The sequence below is a fragment of the Rhipicephalus microplus genome, chromosome 4 (genome assembly GCF_043290135.1).
Source record: "Rhipicephalus microplus isolate Deutch F79 chromosome 4, USDA_Rmic, whole genome shotgun sequence".
Classification (NCBI taxonomy): domain Eukaryota; kingdom Metazoa; phylum Arthropoda; class Arachnida; order Ixodida; family Ixodidae; genus Rhipicephalus; species Rhipicephalus microplus.
Window position 1 is genome coordinate 67,210,393 of NC_134703.1, and position 17,013 is coordinate 67,227,405.

Sequence of the window (17,013 nt, forward strand, 5' to 3'; positions counted from 1 at the left end):
AAAAAACATACATTTACGCTTGAATGTTAGAACAGCTTTGCCATTGTTCTCAAATACCTTGGTATTTATCTGTCACTATGTCGCACTAAAACAGTCAGGCAGCCGTTGTTGGATAAGCAGCTCTCAGGTCTTTATCCAATTTGCTATCGTTTTCAACTGTACATGTGTTGGTTTGTTGCGTGTACACAGTGTCCTTTGCAATGTGTTATAGCCTTGGTGTTCTAATGAATGAATAAACATCGCTCTTGAAGCGTTACGTGATCGGCAACTTTTAAAACACCAGTGTATTGCAGCTTTAGGAATAGTATGACGCCTTAGGCTCCTGAAAAAGACCTTCCGTTGCTATACGACACAGAGCAATGACTTGTCAAAAGTGACAACTCTTCTCTTTATTTATATTCGTGTGCTCTGCCCTAACTTATTCCCGTACACAGCTTGTTTATCACTGCATCTTACGGCTTATTTATGTACGATCATGCTGATTAAACATATAAGTTAAATAAATGAGCGATGCGAGATGCATACCTATTTGATGATTAATATTTTGATGTACTTACTGTAGCCTGCACGTAAAAAACTTTGATTGAATTGTCTTGAATTCTAAAGATTCTCTACACCTTGCGGAAACGTTAATAGTAACGTCTGATATGGGCTTTACGCATCAAGAGTTATTTTTCAGGGCTACAAAAGAAATTGTAACAGCAATAATTTTAAAAATAATTGTTCAGGTTTAACGTCGCAAAACCATGATATGATTGTGAGAGATGCCGTACACAAGGACTCTAGATATTTCCACCACCTGTGGTTTTTTTTTTCACGTGTACTTAAATCTGTGTGATAGGACCTGTATCGTTGTGACCTCCACCGAAAATGCCACTGCGATGGGTCAGAACTCGAGTATCTTAACCACTAGACCATCGCGGTGAGTAAAAATAAATTTTCAGTTTTATGATGGTCGCAATGTTATTCAACACAGTGTTTCCAGCACTGCACATGACAGTTAGAGACAAAATTTCACTTTTTATGTAACTAAAGCAACAGAGTAATGCTCTGAGTTGTGGTTGCGCACTTGTAGGCAAAATAAACGTCTATGTGTTACTAATCGCTTCATTGCGATAGGAAACTTATACACTCGCTGGGCGGGGGTCAGCGCCGCCGTCATCATGATATATATATATATATATATATATATACCAGCTTGTTAATCGCGCTGGCATGCTCGCACTCTGCCAGCCAGTCCTCGACATCTTGATCTTCAGTGCCGTTGTATACTGGTGGGTCACGCAGATGAAATACACCAGAACACATGGCAGGTGGCAGCGTGGAAGAGCCTTGTGGGGGATCGACGCGCTCGGTCATCGCGGACTGAGATGGTAGCTTATGGCTGCGGAGCTCCAGGACGTTACCCAGCACGTTTCCACCAAATGCAACGAGCAAGGTTGCGTAAAAACACAGGTTATTATTCCAGAAACGTTAGCCGCAACAAGCTGGTACAGGCAGGAGCCCGGCAAGCACGAGCCACACACGGACGTCAACGTCTTCGTTCACGCTGGCACAGAGCTGGCGCCACAATGCTTCGGTACAATATATATATATATTCACAATGAAACAGCTTGAAATAAAGCCCCGCCATGGTGGTCTCGTGGCTAAGGTACTCGGCTGCTGACCTGCAGGTCGCGGGATTGAATCCCGGTGGCGGCTTCTGTATTTTCGATGGAGGCGGCAATGTTGTAGGCCCGTGTGCTCAGATTTGGGTACACGTAAAGAACTCCAGGTGGTAGAAATTTCCGTAGCCCCCATTACGGAGTGTCTCATAATCATATGGTGGTTTCGGGACCTTAAACCCCACATATCAATCAGCTTAGAGGAAGTATTTTACGAAGCACGCAACCGGTATTTCGAACCTGCGGCGCCTCACTACGCGGTGCGCTACGTCAGACAATTCAACCCCACAGCATATGGCATATTAGCAACGGGCTATTTCACGTACACCATTTGCTGCTGGTGGCACGCAGAGCTCAGTACTGCTTCAGCGTATAGGCGCAAAGGGTGTGCCTGAAATAGGGCGTCTTGATGTCACTTCATGCACCAAGGCGCCCTAGCTTTACAGCCCTTCGCTCCGCTCCCGTTTCGCAGCATTTTCCATGCATGCCTATGACTTCTACTTTGACGTACATGGTGTTGTCACCTGCGCTAGCGTGCTTATCTCTTAAGGTGGGAGGTTTGTATGTCTTGTGCTGTCATCGCAGTTTCAGTAAAATTTTTGGACTGCATGATGGCCACTTCGCTCGCTACAGTGGCCGCGTTTGTGAAAGGAGTGAGCTGAAAGCTAGGAGATCCAAAGTAGGGGCTCCTTGAAGTAACTACTACGACAATTGTTAGTTCGTGCTTGTCTTCTTGATACTTGAGCATTTTTCGCACGTCCTTTTTTTTTGCATTGGGCAGCGCGTAACATGTTTAGAGCTGCTTGCCGTTCTCCGTGTAACATTCGGGGCTGTTGCTAGCGCATTCATGCCTTCGCGGCAATACTGCGTTTTTTGTTCTTGCATACCTTATCTAGATATATCTGCTGGGAGACCTAATAAATACCATTCAAAAAAGTGGTTAAAAGAACCCAAATATTTTGATATGCTTTTTTTTTTACTTGGATACGCAGACAAGCCAGAAGTGAGCCTGCGTGTCATATCCTTGTGCGGGAGCAGCCCACAGACGAGCTCGTTTGCGGTGCACTTGCGCTGCGAGGCAAAGGCCAACCCACGGGTGAGCCGTTTCACGTGGAAGCTGAACGGGAGGACAGTTTACTCCCAGAGTCCCATTCGCGAAGGCGAGCCTTCAAGGCGCCTTTCACGCTCATCGCTCAAGACAAACCTGACCGGATCATTTCTCTGCACCGCCGAGAACAGTGAAGGCCTCACGGACAGCGACACACTCCTCCTGCCTCAATGTAAGAAAGAGCATGCGCCCTAGTGGACCGGTATTGTGATACTGTTGTGTAATCAGACGGCTGAGAATTCAGACATTACCGACAGATATTGTACTTTTATGTCCTCTTCAATTCTTTTTCATTGCCCCCTCTGATCTTTTCCAGCGCACTGTGTGAATGGGGGAAAGTGGTTAAACTCATAGTGGAGCATTTTTAAAACGTTGGACTTTATGATAAATTTATAGTTGGTTTGTGCAGTAAACAACGTCGTTATAATGCGCAAAGTTGTACGTGGACATGGCTGTTGCATTCTTTGATATTTTTCCGAACATATTGTTACGGATGTGAAGGGTTTATATACAATGAAAAATGTCAGCACTCTACCGTCACTGCCGAATCACCATCGCTCGAGCGCGTCCGATCTCTTCTTCTTCCTCACTCTTTCAGTCCGCGTTACATTTCCCTCCGGGCCAGACGAAGCTCACCGAGCGAGTAGACGCGATCGGTTGTTGTAGGGCTTCAATCGTGCAATGTGCACAATTTGCGTCTTGCGCGAACGCCGGTTCTGAGCTGTCACTTTCGCAACAGCGTATGTGATGTCACTTAAGCACTGAGTAATAACGAATGGTCCTGAGTACTTAGAAAGAAACTTCTGGCAAAGTCCCTTCTTTCGAACAGGCGTCCACCACCAGACCAAATCACCTGTAGCGAAAGTCACGGGCGGGTGTTTTGCGTCGTAACGGTCTTTCGCGCGAGCGTGGGCGGAAAGAGTTCGGAGCCGAGCAAGTCGACGAGCTTCTTCGGCGCGTCACAAAGTCTGTGCGACACTGGCGTTTTCGTTCGTCGAAAATAGAAGTATGGTGTCAAGGAAACTTTGGGGATGACGAGCATAGAGAAGAAAGAAAGGCGTATAACCTGTGACTTCGTGTTTCGCGGTAATAAAGGTGTATGTAACAAAAGGTAATACGGCATCCCAGTTCTTGCGATTCGCTGCGACGTACATTGAAAGCATGTTGATGATGGTACGATTGGTGCGCTCAGTGAGGCCGTTGGTCTGAGGGTGGTATGGCGTGGAATGGCGATACTGACACCCACAAAGCCGTAGCAACTATTCGACAACGTCAGCGGTAAACTGTCGGCCGCGATCACTTATCACCACACGAGGGGCCCCGTGGCGAAGTATGATCGAGTGTAGAAGAAACCATGACACATCAGATGATGTGGCTGAAACAACCGCCATCGTTTCAGTATACTGCATCAGGTAATCTACGCACACAATAATTCAGCGGCAGCCGGTGGTAGACTTGGGGAAAGGGCCCAGTAAATATATGCCGACTTTTTCGAATGGTGATATCGGTGGCTTAACCGGCTGCAGTGGGCCGGCTGATGGTGTGGTAGGTTGTTTGTGGCGTTGGCAGACATCACAACTTGCGACGTAGTGCTTGGTGGTCTTTCAGGGTCGAGGCCAGTAAAAACATTGTCGGATACGGTGAAGCGTTCGGGCAAATCCAAGGTGCCCAGACGTGATGTCATCGTGCATGGCTTGGAATACCGCAACACGCAGGCATTCTGGCACGACGAGGAGTAGTGTGGAACCATGGCTGGAGTAATTCTTGCGATATAGTAGGGCGTCATGAATCACAAATGGCGTGGCGCGTTTAGAGCTACGAGCCACATCAATCATTGGTTTCAGCGAAGAGTCACGCTGTTGCTCGTGACGGAAGACATCCAAATTTGGGAAGTTGGATGAGGTTGCGGCCAGGTAGTTGTCGAAATCATCATCAGCAGCATCCACAGTCGGAGATGGAAGACGAGATAAGCAGTCGGCATCTGCGTGACATCGACCGCTCTTGTAGGTCACTGAATAATTATATCCTTGAAGCCGTAAGGCCCAGCGAGCCAACCGACCAGCTGGGTCACGTAGTCCGACAAGCCAACAAAGCGAATGATGATCTGTGACGATCTTGAACTGCCGGCCGTACAAATAAGGTCTGAACTTTTGGACGGCGAAAATAACTGCAAGACATTCTAGTTCGGTGACCGTATAATTGCTCTCCGCCTTAGTCAAAGTACGACTTGCATACGCCACGACGTGCTGCCGGCTGTCGTGATATTGAACTAGCACGGCACCAACACCGATACCACTACCATCTGTATGCAGTTCCGTGAGTGCCTCCGGGACCAAATGGCGCAAGAGGGGCCCGGAAGTAAGCAAATGCTTCAGCTGCTCGAAAGCAGCCTCACACTCAATGGTCCATCGGAATGGGGTGTTTTTGCGGAGCAACTCTGTCAGGGGATGAGCAAGCTGGGCGAAGTCTTGGGCGAAGTCTTCACAGCAAGGCCACCACTACAGTTCTTGGAAACATTTGGTACTTTTTTTTCGCGGTGTTGTTTTCATATCCATCCATAAGGTTTTCCCGAAGTTGCCGCTGTGAAATGTGCTGAACATTTTGAACAATACGAAGCAGAGCTTTACACAGTATTCGTTAATTGTGATTTAATTGAACGTTGTTGAGCCGTCATTTTCAACCATTTTGTCTAACACCTAACTTAGCCAGAGATGCATCAATATTATCTGTTTAGTTTTTTAACTCCGTTCACTGCGACGTTGAAGGTTAGGCACCTGGTTTTATTCTTGCTCTCACAGCAGAATATACAGCATAAATTATGCGATACATTAATTAAACCAGGTTTGCGCTTATATTCTCTCGCCAAGTGTAGTTACGTTGGCCTCTGAAAAATACACCATACCTCTCTTCATGGCGTAACACACACATCAGGTCAGTGCCACTGTCACGGAGCAATCATTTCCTGCGTCACGGCACTCCTTGCCCTCCCAAGAAGTAGCACCACGCAAACAGGCAGTGAGCTTTTTCGACAGGCGCAATTTTCCCTGCACCGCTCACAAAGTGGTTTGCCTGTGCACTCACACGTTGGCGCGAAGCGGGGACAAACAAGGGGCGTCACATGCTGGGTATGAGACAGGGCCCGGCAGTGTTGCTGAACCGATTCCTGAAAGTGTCGTTTTTCTTCGCCAAAATAGCATCCCGTCGCGTTGACAAACGACACCAGTTCAGTACGGGGGAGGACGTTCGAATACGTCTCAAGCTCTGTCAAGTTGCGTTGATGTGTTCTTCGCACTGTGTGTGTAGGGAAAAGCGAAGGCTCCTTTTCCTGATCTGGCCATTTTTGTGTTTATTGTTCAGCAGCCAATGTTGCACTCCCTTGTGTTCAACGCTTTCAGTGTTCACGCTCGGGCAATGGACGTGTTCGGAGAAGCCATTTTAACGAAACGTTTCGACGAGCGTAAGTGCAACGCGTCTTCTGAACTTTCTATGATTTGGACTATTCAGTCGAATTACTGTTGTATAGAGAATTATCTTTATCTATTATTTAAATTATAGGGTCAAAGTTGTTTGAAAAGACAGAGCAATATTGGACAGCATTTTTGCCGTAATGCTTTGAGCAGGTTGTCGAATAAAAACATTCAAATCATTCTATTTGTTATGGCCTTTTGCAGGTCATGCTCTAGTAAACGAAAACCTTTCATCAATCTCGCTCATGCGCTTCTTTAATTTTAAAACTACGTTTGAGGAAGTATTTTGTGTGCAGTGGAAAGCACTGGCTTCCTTAGTGACTTACGACATCACATGGTGAACAAAAACAGATTTTTTGAGGGGCTTCTTTCTTCGATAGAAACAATTGTGTAAATCCGACACATAATTAGCCAAAAACATATTGTAAGCGGGACGGTAATTAGAGTTTTTTCCTTGCCTTATTGTAGTACTTATGACAAAAGGAAATTGATTAAAAAAGTAAAACAACCCCTCTGTTATCAGAGTTTGGTTCTAATTGACGCTACACTGCACTGATGTTCAGATTATCGTAGCATGAAGTGTGATACACAAATCTGAAATAATCCAAGTTTTAAACATAGCGTAACACAGTCTCTTAACATCAGGGGTAAAGGCTTCAACCGTGTGTCGTGATGGTGCAATTGGGCCTCGTGCTCACCGCCGTCTAAACTGCTAACTTGCTTCGGTTTTCGATGCATGCCTGAACCGTGCCCTGAGGAAACGAGCATCTGTGCGCGAAGCATTGACCGTAATAACGTATCATTGCATACCTATAGCAAGCGCAGTTGCTGAGTTCCCACTACGCCATATTTATTTCATTTACTGATCAGTGAAGGGTCCACCAGGCATCCATAGGGCGGCACGCGAACCTACGCACCTGTTTGCTTTGTTGATGGTTCTTCTTCTGATGATGAATAAATATCTGGACACTGTGTAAGTAGTGGCCCTTTAAAAGACCCACTCGCTGCTGAATTGATATGTTTTGATGCCTGGCACTTTTCTATCGTTCTGTAGTACGCAGCATAGGATGCATCAAGGAGGCTCCTTCTCCTACATGAGATTCATATAGCTTTTTTTTTTCATGACTGTTTCTACAAGCATCGTGGCTCTGTGTTAGAACACCTGTAAGCCACGCAGACGGCCTGGGTTCGACCATCCCTTGGACCCATAAATTTTATTCCAATAGCGTCAAAGAGCTCGTTTCACAGATATTTCAGAGTCGTCATCCGTGTCACTGGTTGTGGGCGAAAAATCATCATACTTGCTTGACCGAAAAATCTAGAAAAGTTGAAATGAAATAGATAATGAAAAGTTCTGGATCTCAGCAATATCGAACACGGATCGTTTGCGTGGTAAGCGGGTGTTTCACCACAGAGCAACGCATCTGCTTTTGAATACAATGACAATAACTTTTCTGCTTGGCAGCGCAATGAATTTAACTGTCATGCTTTACGAACACGTGCATCTTGTACACAGGCTTCACAATACAACATAAAACACTACCGTAATAGTGCTTGGTACAAGCGTAAATTGTCATCGGGCGTCATAACACGGGATTATCACAGGGTCCTTAGAGTTTTGAACCAGTCACCTACTACAAAAAGCACATACGTTACTGCACCCTTAAGGCCACGTAGTAAGTGGATTGCAAGTTTGAAAAAATATCATGCACCGAATGTTTGAAGTGCACACTATGAACAAAATATCACTATCACGTTCAAAACTGAAAGTATAAGCCCTGGGGTTCCCCAATTTTTCTTTACTTAACTTATTTTCGTTTTTCTCGATATCTTAGTCATGAACAAGATGAACGTTTGCTCACAAACGACAACGACGAAACCATTCCGAAACTAGCTCTTTCGTGTTATAGCGTTACAATCGACTTAGATAAACGAGCATTCCACCCGTGCCGTTTAGGGAAATATTCCACAGGAATATTCCAAGAAATATGAGAAGAATTGTCAACGTCAAGGTATTTATGTTTGTCAACAGACGCTTTCGAAATGTTATTTAGGTACTAAAGACCCCGACAATAGTTTTGTTGTGTCGGGAAACACTTAAACTTTTGTATTTAGTCCTAATAAGTGTCATGGGACGTTTATTGCTTTAATCAAATAGTATATCTAGCTCGCTTTGCAAGTTAAGGCAAGTAGTATGGTTAGTAATAATTTGGCAAAGTACATATTCTTCTGCAAATATCCTGTCAGGTTAACAAGAAAGGTTGGTAAGAAAATAATCTATATATAAATTTTACAAACAGAGGGCCCACTACAGGCTCTTCTGGTATCGCCTATTGGAGTACCACACTTCATATGAACGCTTACGGCGCAAGCAAGAGAGTCAGACATTATGACACTGCTGTACACGAACCTTCAAGAGCCAAGTGAGTCTTTCACGGTGGAAGCATAACTCGAGGAGTCTCCACCGCGGAAAACCAATAAATTCCATTTCCCGAAGGCATGCCCGAGGCAATATCTACTGTAAGGCTTCGTGACACCGAGAGCATTGAGGCTTAGTTCAACAAGCTGGCTTTGCCTCACTGCGCTCACAAAACTCGAATGTGTCTCACTATGAAATTTTACATTGATGTGGCGACCTTCTTTCCTTAACATAAGCTTACTTTAGAGACGTCGTGGTGGCAGCCTCACTGAGGGCCTTCCTTCACAAGAAGTAAACAATGGATAGCGTTGTATATATAAAATAATGCAGTTGTGTACGCATTTGCCTCAAATGAATTCAAGACAAAAACCACCTTAATATTGTTACGGGGAGAAGACGTCTGAAAAATACCTTTACTTTTGGTAAATAGGCAGGCATACAATATGGAGCCCAGTCAGCACGAGCGCGCCCTAAACATCGTCCTCTTTTCTACAATGTTCATTTGTGGCACCCCATAGCAATATTAACTGTTCGAGTTTGTTGTCCCGAAAGTATGATATACTTATGCGGGACGTCGTAACAGAGGGCTTCGAAAATGGCAGCCAACTCGTGTTAATGGGCCCCTATATATCAGCACACGGGTGTTCTCTGCAGTTTGCCCCCATCTCAATACGGCCGACGCAACCGGGAATCCAACACGTGACCTTCGTGTGAGGCGTGAAGCACCATAACTACTAGACGACCGTAGTGGATTGCAATCTTCGCTTTATCTTTCGCAGTGGTTTGTATATTGATAGCGCCATAATGTCCCACATTTAGGAGACCTATGATATCCGGGTAACCATTTGACTACATCTTGATGTCACACGTTACGAAAATGTGTGACACCATCATGACCCCATCTCGTGACGTGTCACTATAATTTTCCACATTTTTGTCGACCTGTACGTGTCATCACTGTGACACTATAAAGTGACGCTATCACACAGTATGCATAGGATTCCCCTTTAGAGGGCAACGGAGGCGAAGGTTCACCGCAGCGCCCACCTTCGCTATTACAACAGAGTATAAAAGCTGGCCTTGCTCCTTATATGTGATAGAAAATGAGAATAAATGGCTCATAGATTAGGGAGGTGGGTGCACCTGGATTTCAAACAAAAAATATCGGGAGGAGGAGGGGAGGGTACAAAGAGGAAATTTTTTGTTATAGGGTAATCTTAGCTTGCTGTTGTATGAGGTATCAAGCAGAGTACAACGATCATGTGTGCTATGGCAGGCCTCTTTGGCACAGAGTTAAAGGCTCAAGTGTAATAAAACAGCGTTCATCGTTATTTACCCCACACGGCGGTAAATAACGATGAACCCCGAGGGCCAAGGAATGGTCGGAAGTGGTGTCGTGCGGCCTCTTGTATAATACAAATTCGACTGAGTCTCTGTCCTCGCGATGCCAAAAAAAAAACGTGGTAATTACACAGTAGCGCTCAAGTTTGCCCCCAGAGTATGACGTCGCCGCATCACTATCGCGAACGTTGCGCCCACACTTCTTTCAGTCCGGTATCCTCAAATGCAAGGGCGTGTAAACACAATAATCATGATTACATCGATTAGGTTTTATATAGAAATTCTCTCCTTTCTTTTTTATTGCTTTTCTATCGCGCTAAGATGCCTTGACGTGCGCACGAGTAACGTAATATTTGCTCGTTCTAAAGCCTCCCGTTCAATCAGTGACGAGTTTTCTTGCTTGACAGCAGCAGCTCTCCATTGCCACGCCACAAAAGTTCTGGGTGAGTAATGAGGCTCCTTCTCTCGGCGGTGATTAAAAATTCGATACGGTTGCATCCATTGACTTGCCTTCGCGTTAGCGCTGCAGATGGCGCTACATACGTGCAGCGCGGGCGTTTCTCTGAACTTCTGGAGATGAGGAAAAAATAATTGATTGTCGTGTTGAAAGTTCGCGCGAAAATATTGACTGCCACTTTTCTTGACCCTCTTTTCTTTATATGCGCTTCTCACTAAGCCTATTACGAGTTCGGTGCTGGTGCCAAATGTATGCGCTCTTTGGCACGCGTGGCAGCGTGCTGCTAAAGAACCGTGCCCGCCACACCCGTGCTCAGGGCTCGGTAATATTTTCACGCTCGGCGGCCGCGGCCCCGGCATCACAATGCCTGTCGGCGCCACGCCACTCTCGTCTTTAAGCGCCGCTGCGCTACGCGCTAAATTGGCCGTCCTGCCTAAGCCCGCCGAACTGACACCAGACTGCGGCCCGTTCGTGTGGAGAATATTACTCGGCGAAGCCCAAATAACTCTCTCCCTGTTTGCGCGACCTGTGTCTACCCCTTTCCGCTCTAGCTTATTACTTAATTCTGCGCAGTAGTCATTACGCTCCAGTCACTGTAGTATTGTATTTCACTCTTTCTACAGCGTATATATACGCAGTCTCGTTTAACGTTGCGTATAGTTGCGTACAAATGGTTTCATGTTGAACGTGTACTGCGCATCTTTTCACAGACCACCTTTTTTATTGTCTCCCTACGTGTCTGTATGGACCACATAATTGAAAGTTCACGCTGATATAACAGTATATATATATATATATATATATATATATATATATATATATATATAAAGAGAAACAGAGAGAATGAAAGAGAGAGAAGCAAACTGGAAAAACGTATACGTTTATGAAAAACTGTTAATGGACGTTGTGAGTGGAGACTGGTCTTTAGCGAGCCAGAATTTACGACGCACCAAACTGTTCTTATACCATCGTTCTACGAGAAAAGAAAGAGAGAAACAAGTAAAAATTAAAGAAACACAGCAAGTAAAAACAAATTTTTTTAAAATCTAAGAAGCATTTGTCAGCACAAGACCACGCGCACATACTGGTAACAAAATGACGCACTTACGAAAGTATGTTTTGTTGAACTTCATCAGAATTAATGCAGTACATGTTACGGGCACTATTTATAGGTTTCTATGATTACACCGGAGTGCCGTGTACGATAATTACACGCTCGGTGTATCGAGAACCACAATAAACTGTATGTAGTTCTCGATGCACAGAGCGTCTGATTGTGATCCATTGCTCCCCAGTATTATCTTACAACCTATAAATAAATATTGTCTGTAAATGTAATGCGTGCATTCAATCTCACGAAGGCTAACCCACCGGAAGAAGCAGAAGCGTATAGGTAAAACAGGAAAACCTCTTTTCTTACGCACTTCTTTCTGTAGCACTAACTATATATATATATATATATATATATATATATATATATATATATATATATATATATATATATATATATATATATATATATATATATATATATGGTCACACTGACGAAGGCCGGCCCACCAGCCGAAACGTATGCGATTAATAAAAGTGTGTTTCCTGGTTAGTCGTGCTTTTTCGCTTCCGTTTTTACTACGGAGCCAGTGTGCTTCCTTCCTTCCTCGCTACGTATATGTATATATATATATATATATATATGTAACCTACCATCACTGCTTCGAAGACAAGCACACATGATTATGTTCCAGTTCCTACAGCGCGCATTTGTGGTCCTAGCAATGCGACTGTTAAAGCACATACGGTTGCGGCAATCAATTGAAGCTTTTCGGTGATGAGTAACATTTTTTATTTTTTACCTGTACACCTAGTACGCAAAGCGACATCAACATCGTCAGCTTCTACAGAGGTTTTGGAAATTAAGGTGCCTACGATCGTTATAGCTCTCTCGTTTCCTCCCCACACGTGAACAGTTTCTGCTTAGACTCACTTTACAAGCTCGAAGCTCACTTACGATAAATAACTAATAAAAGTGTTTGTGATGAGGCACCTCCCTACTGCGAGCCGTCATGCCCTTCTTTAAAACTAAAGCAAGAATTCCAGGTTGTAAATTTGGTATGTTCTGAGACATCTCATCTAAAAGCCGTGATTTCATTGTGAGAACACGTGAAACTAATGAATGGGTGGGGTGAGTTTTATTTGTGCTCGAACATCTCACTCCTTGAACTTACGCGAAAATCAAAGACAAAAATGAAGGGCAGTACTATTGCATTTCGCAGTCATAATTTTCTCCCAATTGATTCTAGAACTGATCGCTGTAAACCGATCTCTGAATACAATTGTGCGGATTCTCCTCGCGAAAGTATAAATTTCTCGTTTGCGGCGGACAGTAGCCTGCTCTGACAAACTTCATCGCACAATTACGTTGCGTCAGTGAGCATGGTGCACTGGAAACTCAAGCGGGAATATCGCCCGTATGCGGCACCAGATTAAAGTCAAAAGCGACGCTCAACGTTTACTCGTGTCTGTCTGAAGCTCAATACGTCTTTACACAAGCGTAATCGTTTTGTAAACCTCACGTGCAATAGAACAGCGATGGGGGAGAATCCATTTCAAAAGAGAAACACGACCCAAGCAATATATCTGTGTCTGATTTGATTGATATGTGGGGTTTAACGTCCCAAAACCACCATATGATTATGAGAGACGCCTTAGTGGAGGGCTCCGGAAATTTAGACCACCTGGGGTTCTTTAACGTGCACCCAAATCTGAGCACACGGGCCTACAACATTTCCGCCTCCATCTGAAATGCAGCCGCCGCAGCCGGGATTCGAACCCGCGCCCTGCGGAATATGTCTGTGTCTTCACAGTTTATTGCACCGATAGGCGCAGCGAATCTAATACAGGAGTAAGGGAAGAAAATCAACAGGTGTCACCTGTCATTCATATTGAGGCCTTAATGTCACGCATTCATTACAACGCGTCAGTGTGGAGTCTGCGCTTCCCTCTATACGCACCCTCTCCTAATATATATGTATGTAAGCATTCAAAGGCTTCCATACCTATATACTTAGCAAGTCCAGAAAAAAAGGAGGTTAGTAAGCATAAACATAGTATCAAGATGGTGTGCCAGTTTTGTCTGAAATGAAGTTCTCCATAGATATCTTTTAAATGAAGAGTCGTACGCATGAAGTTTATAGTTGAAGCAGTCGTTGGCTCTGCATTACGATCTTGCATGCGCGTTTTCCACATGTAGATTGTGCAGTCCCATAAGAAAGAACATGCCAAAGGGCAGTTCATCAAGACATGTTGGGAGAAGGTAAGATGTAGGATGTGAATGATTGTTAAAAGTTTTTAACGGTTCGTTGAAAAATGTTTCAACACAGAACGGCATTATTGCAGCTGAAAAAGCGGTGCTCTATTGTCTCTGGTAGATCGCACAGACGACAATAACTGAAGAAAAAAAAGATACCCTTCTTTTACAAACACGCTGTCGCTTGAAACTATGTCGCGAACTGACCCTTGGCAGGCTTGATGTCGAGAAAGGAATCGCCTGAGTATGAGTAATATGTTGTTCAAGAGAAACCAAGAAATAATCAGGCGTCAAGCAATACGAATTTCGTAACGACTGGGTCGTTGAATGCTCCAACTCACTAATAAAGCTTCTTGTTTTAGGCATAATTCTCAACCTTCGTCGGCCAAAACATAAATATTGCACAAAATTTCTTTCACATGCGTAGTGGGTGCCACGCTTTTTTTTTGAAGAATGATAAAACATGGCAGATTGAATGCCTCCCCCCTACAGATAAATTATGTGTATTTATGGTGTGGTGGGTATCCTGCAAGTGCGCTTGCAGAAGTTACCCAAATATTGTTTTTAAAAAGGCTTTGAAAAGCCTCTCTTCTAGCTTTCATTGTTACTGTGCGGCGCCTTCCACGCAGGCCTGGCGATTTGTTTTCTTTTTCCTAGTTTCTGCTTTCCACTGGATAGTTTCATAACCTATATCTCTGTAGTTCAGTTCATTTCACGCTTTAGTTCTTTAATAAAAAATAAATAGAGAGACAGAAAAAAAGACGAGTGCCTGAAAAAGCAGCCATGTCCACTCCCTTCTTGTGGGATTCGGCGATAAGCAACATTGTGTGTGAGACGTTGTACAGGCCGCAAATGCAAGCATGCTATAACGATGAGGGCGAGAAAATACCGTCTGCTCACTACGCCTTTTTGGCACGCGGGTAATTGGTTCTTTCAGAACTCAAAATGAGTCCAGTTAATTTTTCCGCACAAAGTTTCGGCCCCCTCTCTATTTCCTGTTTTTTGTTTCTTTAAAATATGTGTTTTTAAGCAACTGGCCTTTCTGGACAGCGCCATGCACACACTTGTAGAGATATCAAAAGTCGTGAATGTGAGAGTAGTGCTGGAAAGTGCTACATACTATGACACGTACGGACAGTTCGCGAAAGTCAGTCAAGCTATACAAATATTCCATATTCATGAAGTCCCTTCACATTGCGACACCAGAAACAGCATGAATTACCCTCCAGTCACACATCATTAGAGCCCACATAAGAATCAGTCACATTAACTTTGAAGATGACAAAAATACCACTACACTATACGTCAAGTCGCACAACTGCATTCAAATTGGCAAAATCAGTTCCAGAGACTTGGATTAAGTCACACGTGAAGCGACACGCAAGGCCGCACAATGACGTTAAATACAAAGATAAAATCAGCCTAAATGTGCCTTTTTTCCCCAATGATTTTCAACGGTACCGCTAGCTTCTGGAGGCTTGTTTGTTGCTAATAGGTACGCTGTCTTTGTTGAAAAGTACTTTTTTGTGGAGCTTGCATTTTAGTGTTTCGTGCAAGTGTATCAATACTGACACTTTCCAGCTAGCGCATTACTGGAAACATTGACAGATTCTGTAAAAAGTATAAGGTAAAAAGTATGAGCTACAGGAGTGCCAAGCTTTAACAGAACCAATACTTTTTTGGCGCAAAAGGTCTCCCATAAAGAACTAGCTTTACGTTAAGATTCATAATGTAACCTATCAGCAATGTGAACACACTCTCTGATTTTGTAATACTTTCCTAATACGAAAACTAGTTGTTTTTGTTGCAGGTTCTTTGGCACCACACATGGCATGCTGGCCTTGGATACATCTGTGCCTACTGAGCCTAATATGGACCGCAGCATGATGCTGAGCTCAAGAACAACTAGAAGCACTCAACAAAATAAGACGTGTTAACAAAAATGTTGAAGTTATAGAGTGTGCCATGCTTAAGATTTTATTTCAAATGGCTATATGTGATAAAAAGCCGCATGTAGTAACCAAACGCCGCATAATCGTAGACCTTATAATACCGTTGTAGTGATTGCATTGCCGTTTTGTTGTGTTCTCATTCGTGTGCTCAATGTATGTTCTCGAGTACGTGTTCTCAATGATTGAATTTTGTAATAAATTAACAAGCGCATTTATGGTATCCGTAAGTAAAACAAAACACTAGCGAACACAAGACTTCACGAAAAGGGGTCGTATGAATTGTCACTCTCGCAGCGTAAAGGTCTGCACCAAGAATTTTGTTTTCAGACGAAATTTACTTTAATAAAACTTGAATTTGACCTGTCGCAGACCTGTAGATTTTTAGACATCCTGGAAAAGTGTACGTGTATGAAATTCTGCTGATTTTAGAGTTTTTTAAAGAAGAATGGGCACTCCGTAACTGTCTGTCACGTTCGTGTTGTGGCGCCTATTTTGGCAGTGCACAATGGTTGAAAGCAAGTTAGCTAATGCATCCATGTTATACATTATTAATAGGTTATTTCTGTGTAAGTGGCACCCCATAGGTGTCGCTTGCTATGGGCAAGTATCTTCTCCTTAATAATTTTTTTCAGCCAATCTGTATGACATGCAATATAGTTTTTACATTTTGAGCATTTGTACTTACTATTTGTGTAATACTGTGTAATATAGCAATTTCAATGCCCAGCCAGTTCTTACTAGTGTTCATCTTCTTGTTTCTTTTCTGCACTCATGTCTCTCACTCTAGCGATAAACCAATCATGCGATGTTAAGTACAATTTCATGTCTGCTCCTCTAAACTCGACTAACCCCTACACAATACTTGGCTCCTGAAGCTCGTGTTATCATAAACTGTAGTACAACGCAGAAAATGATAGCATAATAATATAAAATGAATTTGCACACCATCCTATGGTTGCGTCCAGCTAGGTTTATTTAAAAGCCGATATAAAGACAGTGTCTGCGTTGTGTAAGATGCTTTTGGGCTACAATATACTTCGTGTGTTTTATTCATGTCAAGTTGTTTTATGAGGCAAAAGCACCATTATTATTTTAGAAAAAATATTATCTTAAGGGATATGACAGAAGTTTAGCAAACCACTGTGTGGAGTAATAGTTTGATAAGAAACAAGAGTATGTGCAACCTTTTTCGGTAGTTCCCAGCTTACCACATATGAGACTCTCTTTAAAGTTATATATTAACTCTCTTTTTGTAGTTCCGTGACTTTTTGAGGAGAGTGTAAAGACAACTAAATATA

The 17,013-nt window shown here is 43.5% G+C and overlaps 1 protein-coding gene across 1 annotated transcript in view; it reads left to right on the forward strand.

Annotated features, from left to right (window-relative positions):
• LOC119172712 (cell adhesion molecule 4) overlaps positions 1–16,750 on the forward strand; it is a 37,971-nt gene extending 21,221 nt beyond the window's left edge. Inside the window, exons 2-3 of the mRNA XM_075893087.1 lie at positions 2,657–2,944; positions 15,574–16,750. Of these exons, the coding sequence (XP_075749202.1) occupies positions 2,657–2,944; positions 15,574–15,650 (365 nt within the window). The 3' untranslated portion in view covers positions 15,651–16,750. The remainder of the gene's footprint in view (positions 1–2,656; positions 2,945–15,573) is intronic.
• The last annotated feature ends 263 nt before the right edge of the window (positions 16,751–17,013 follow it).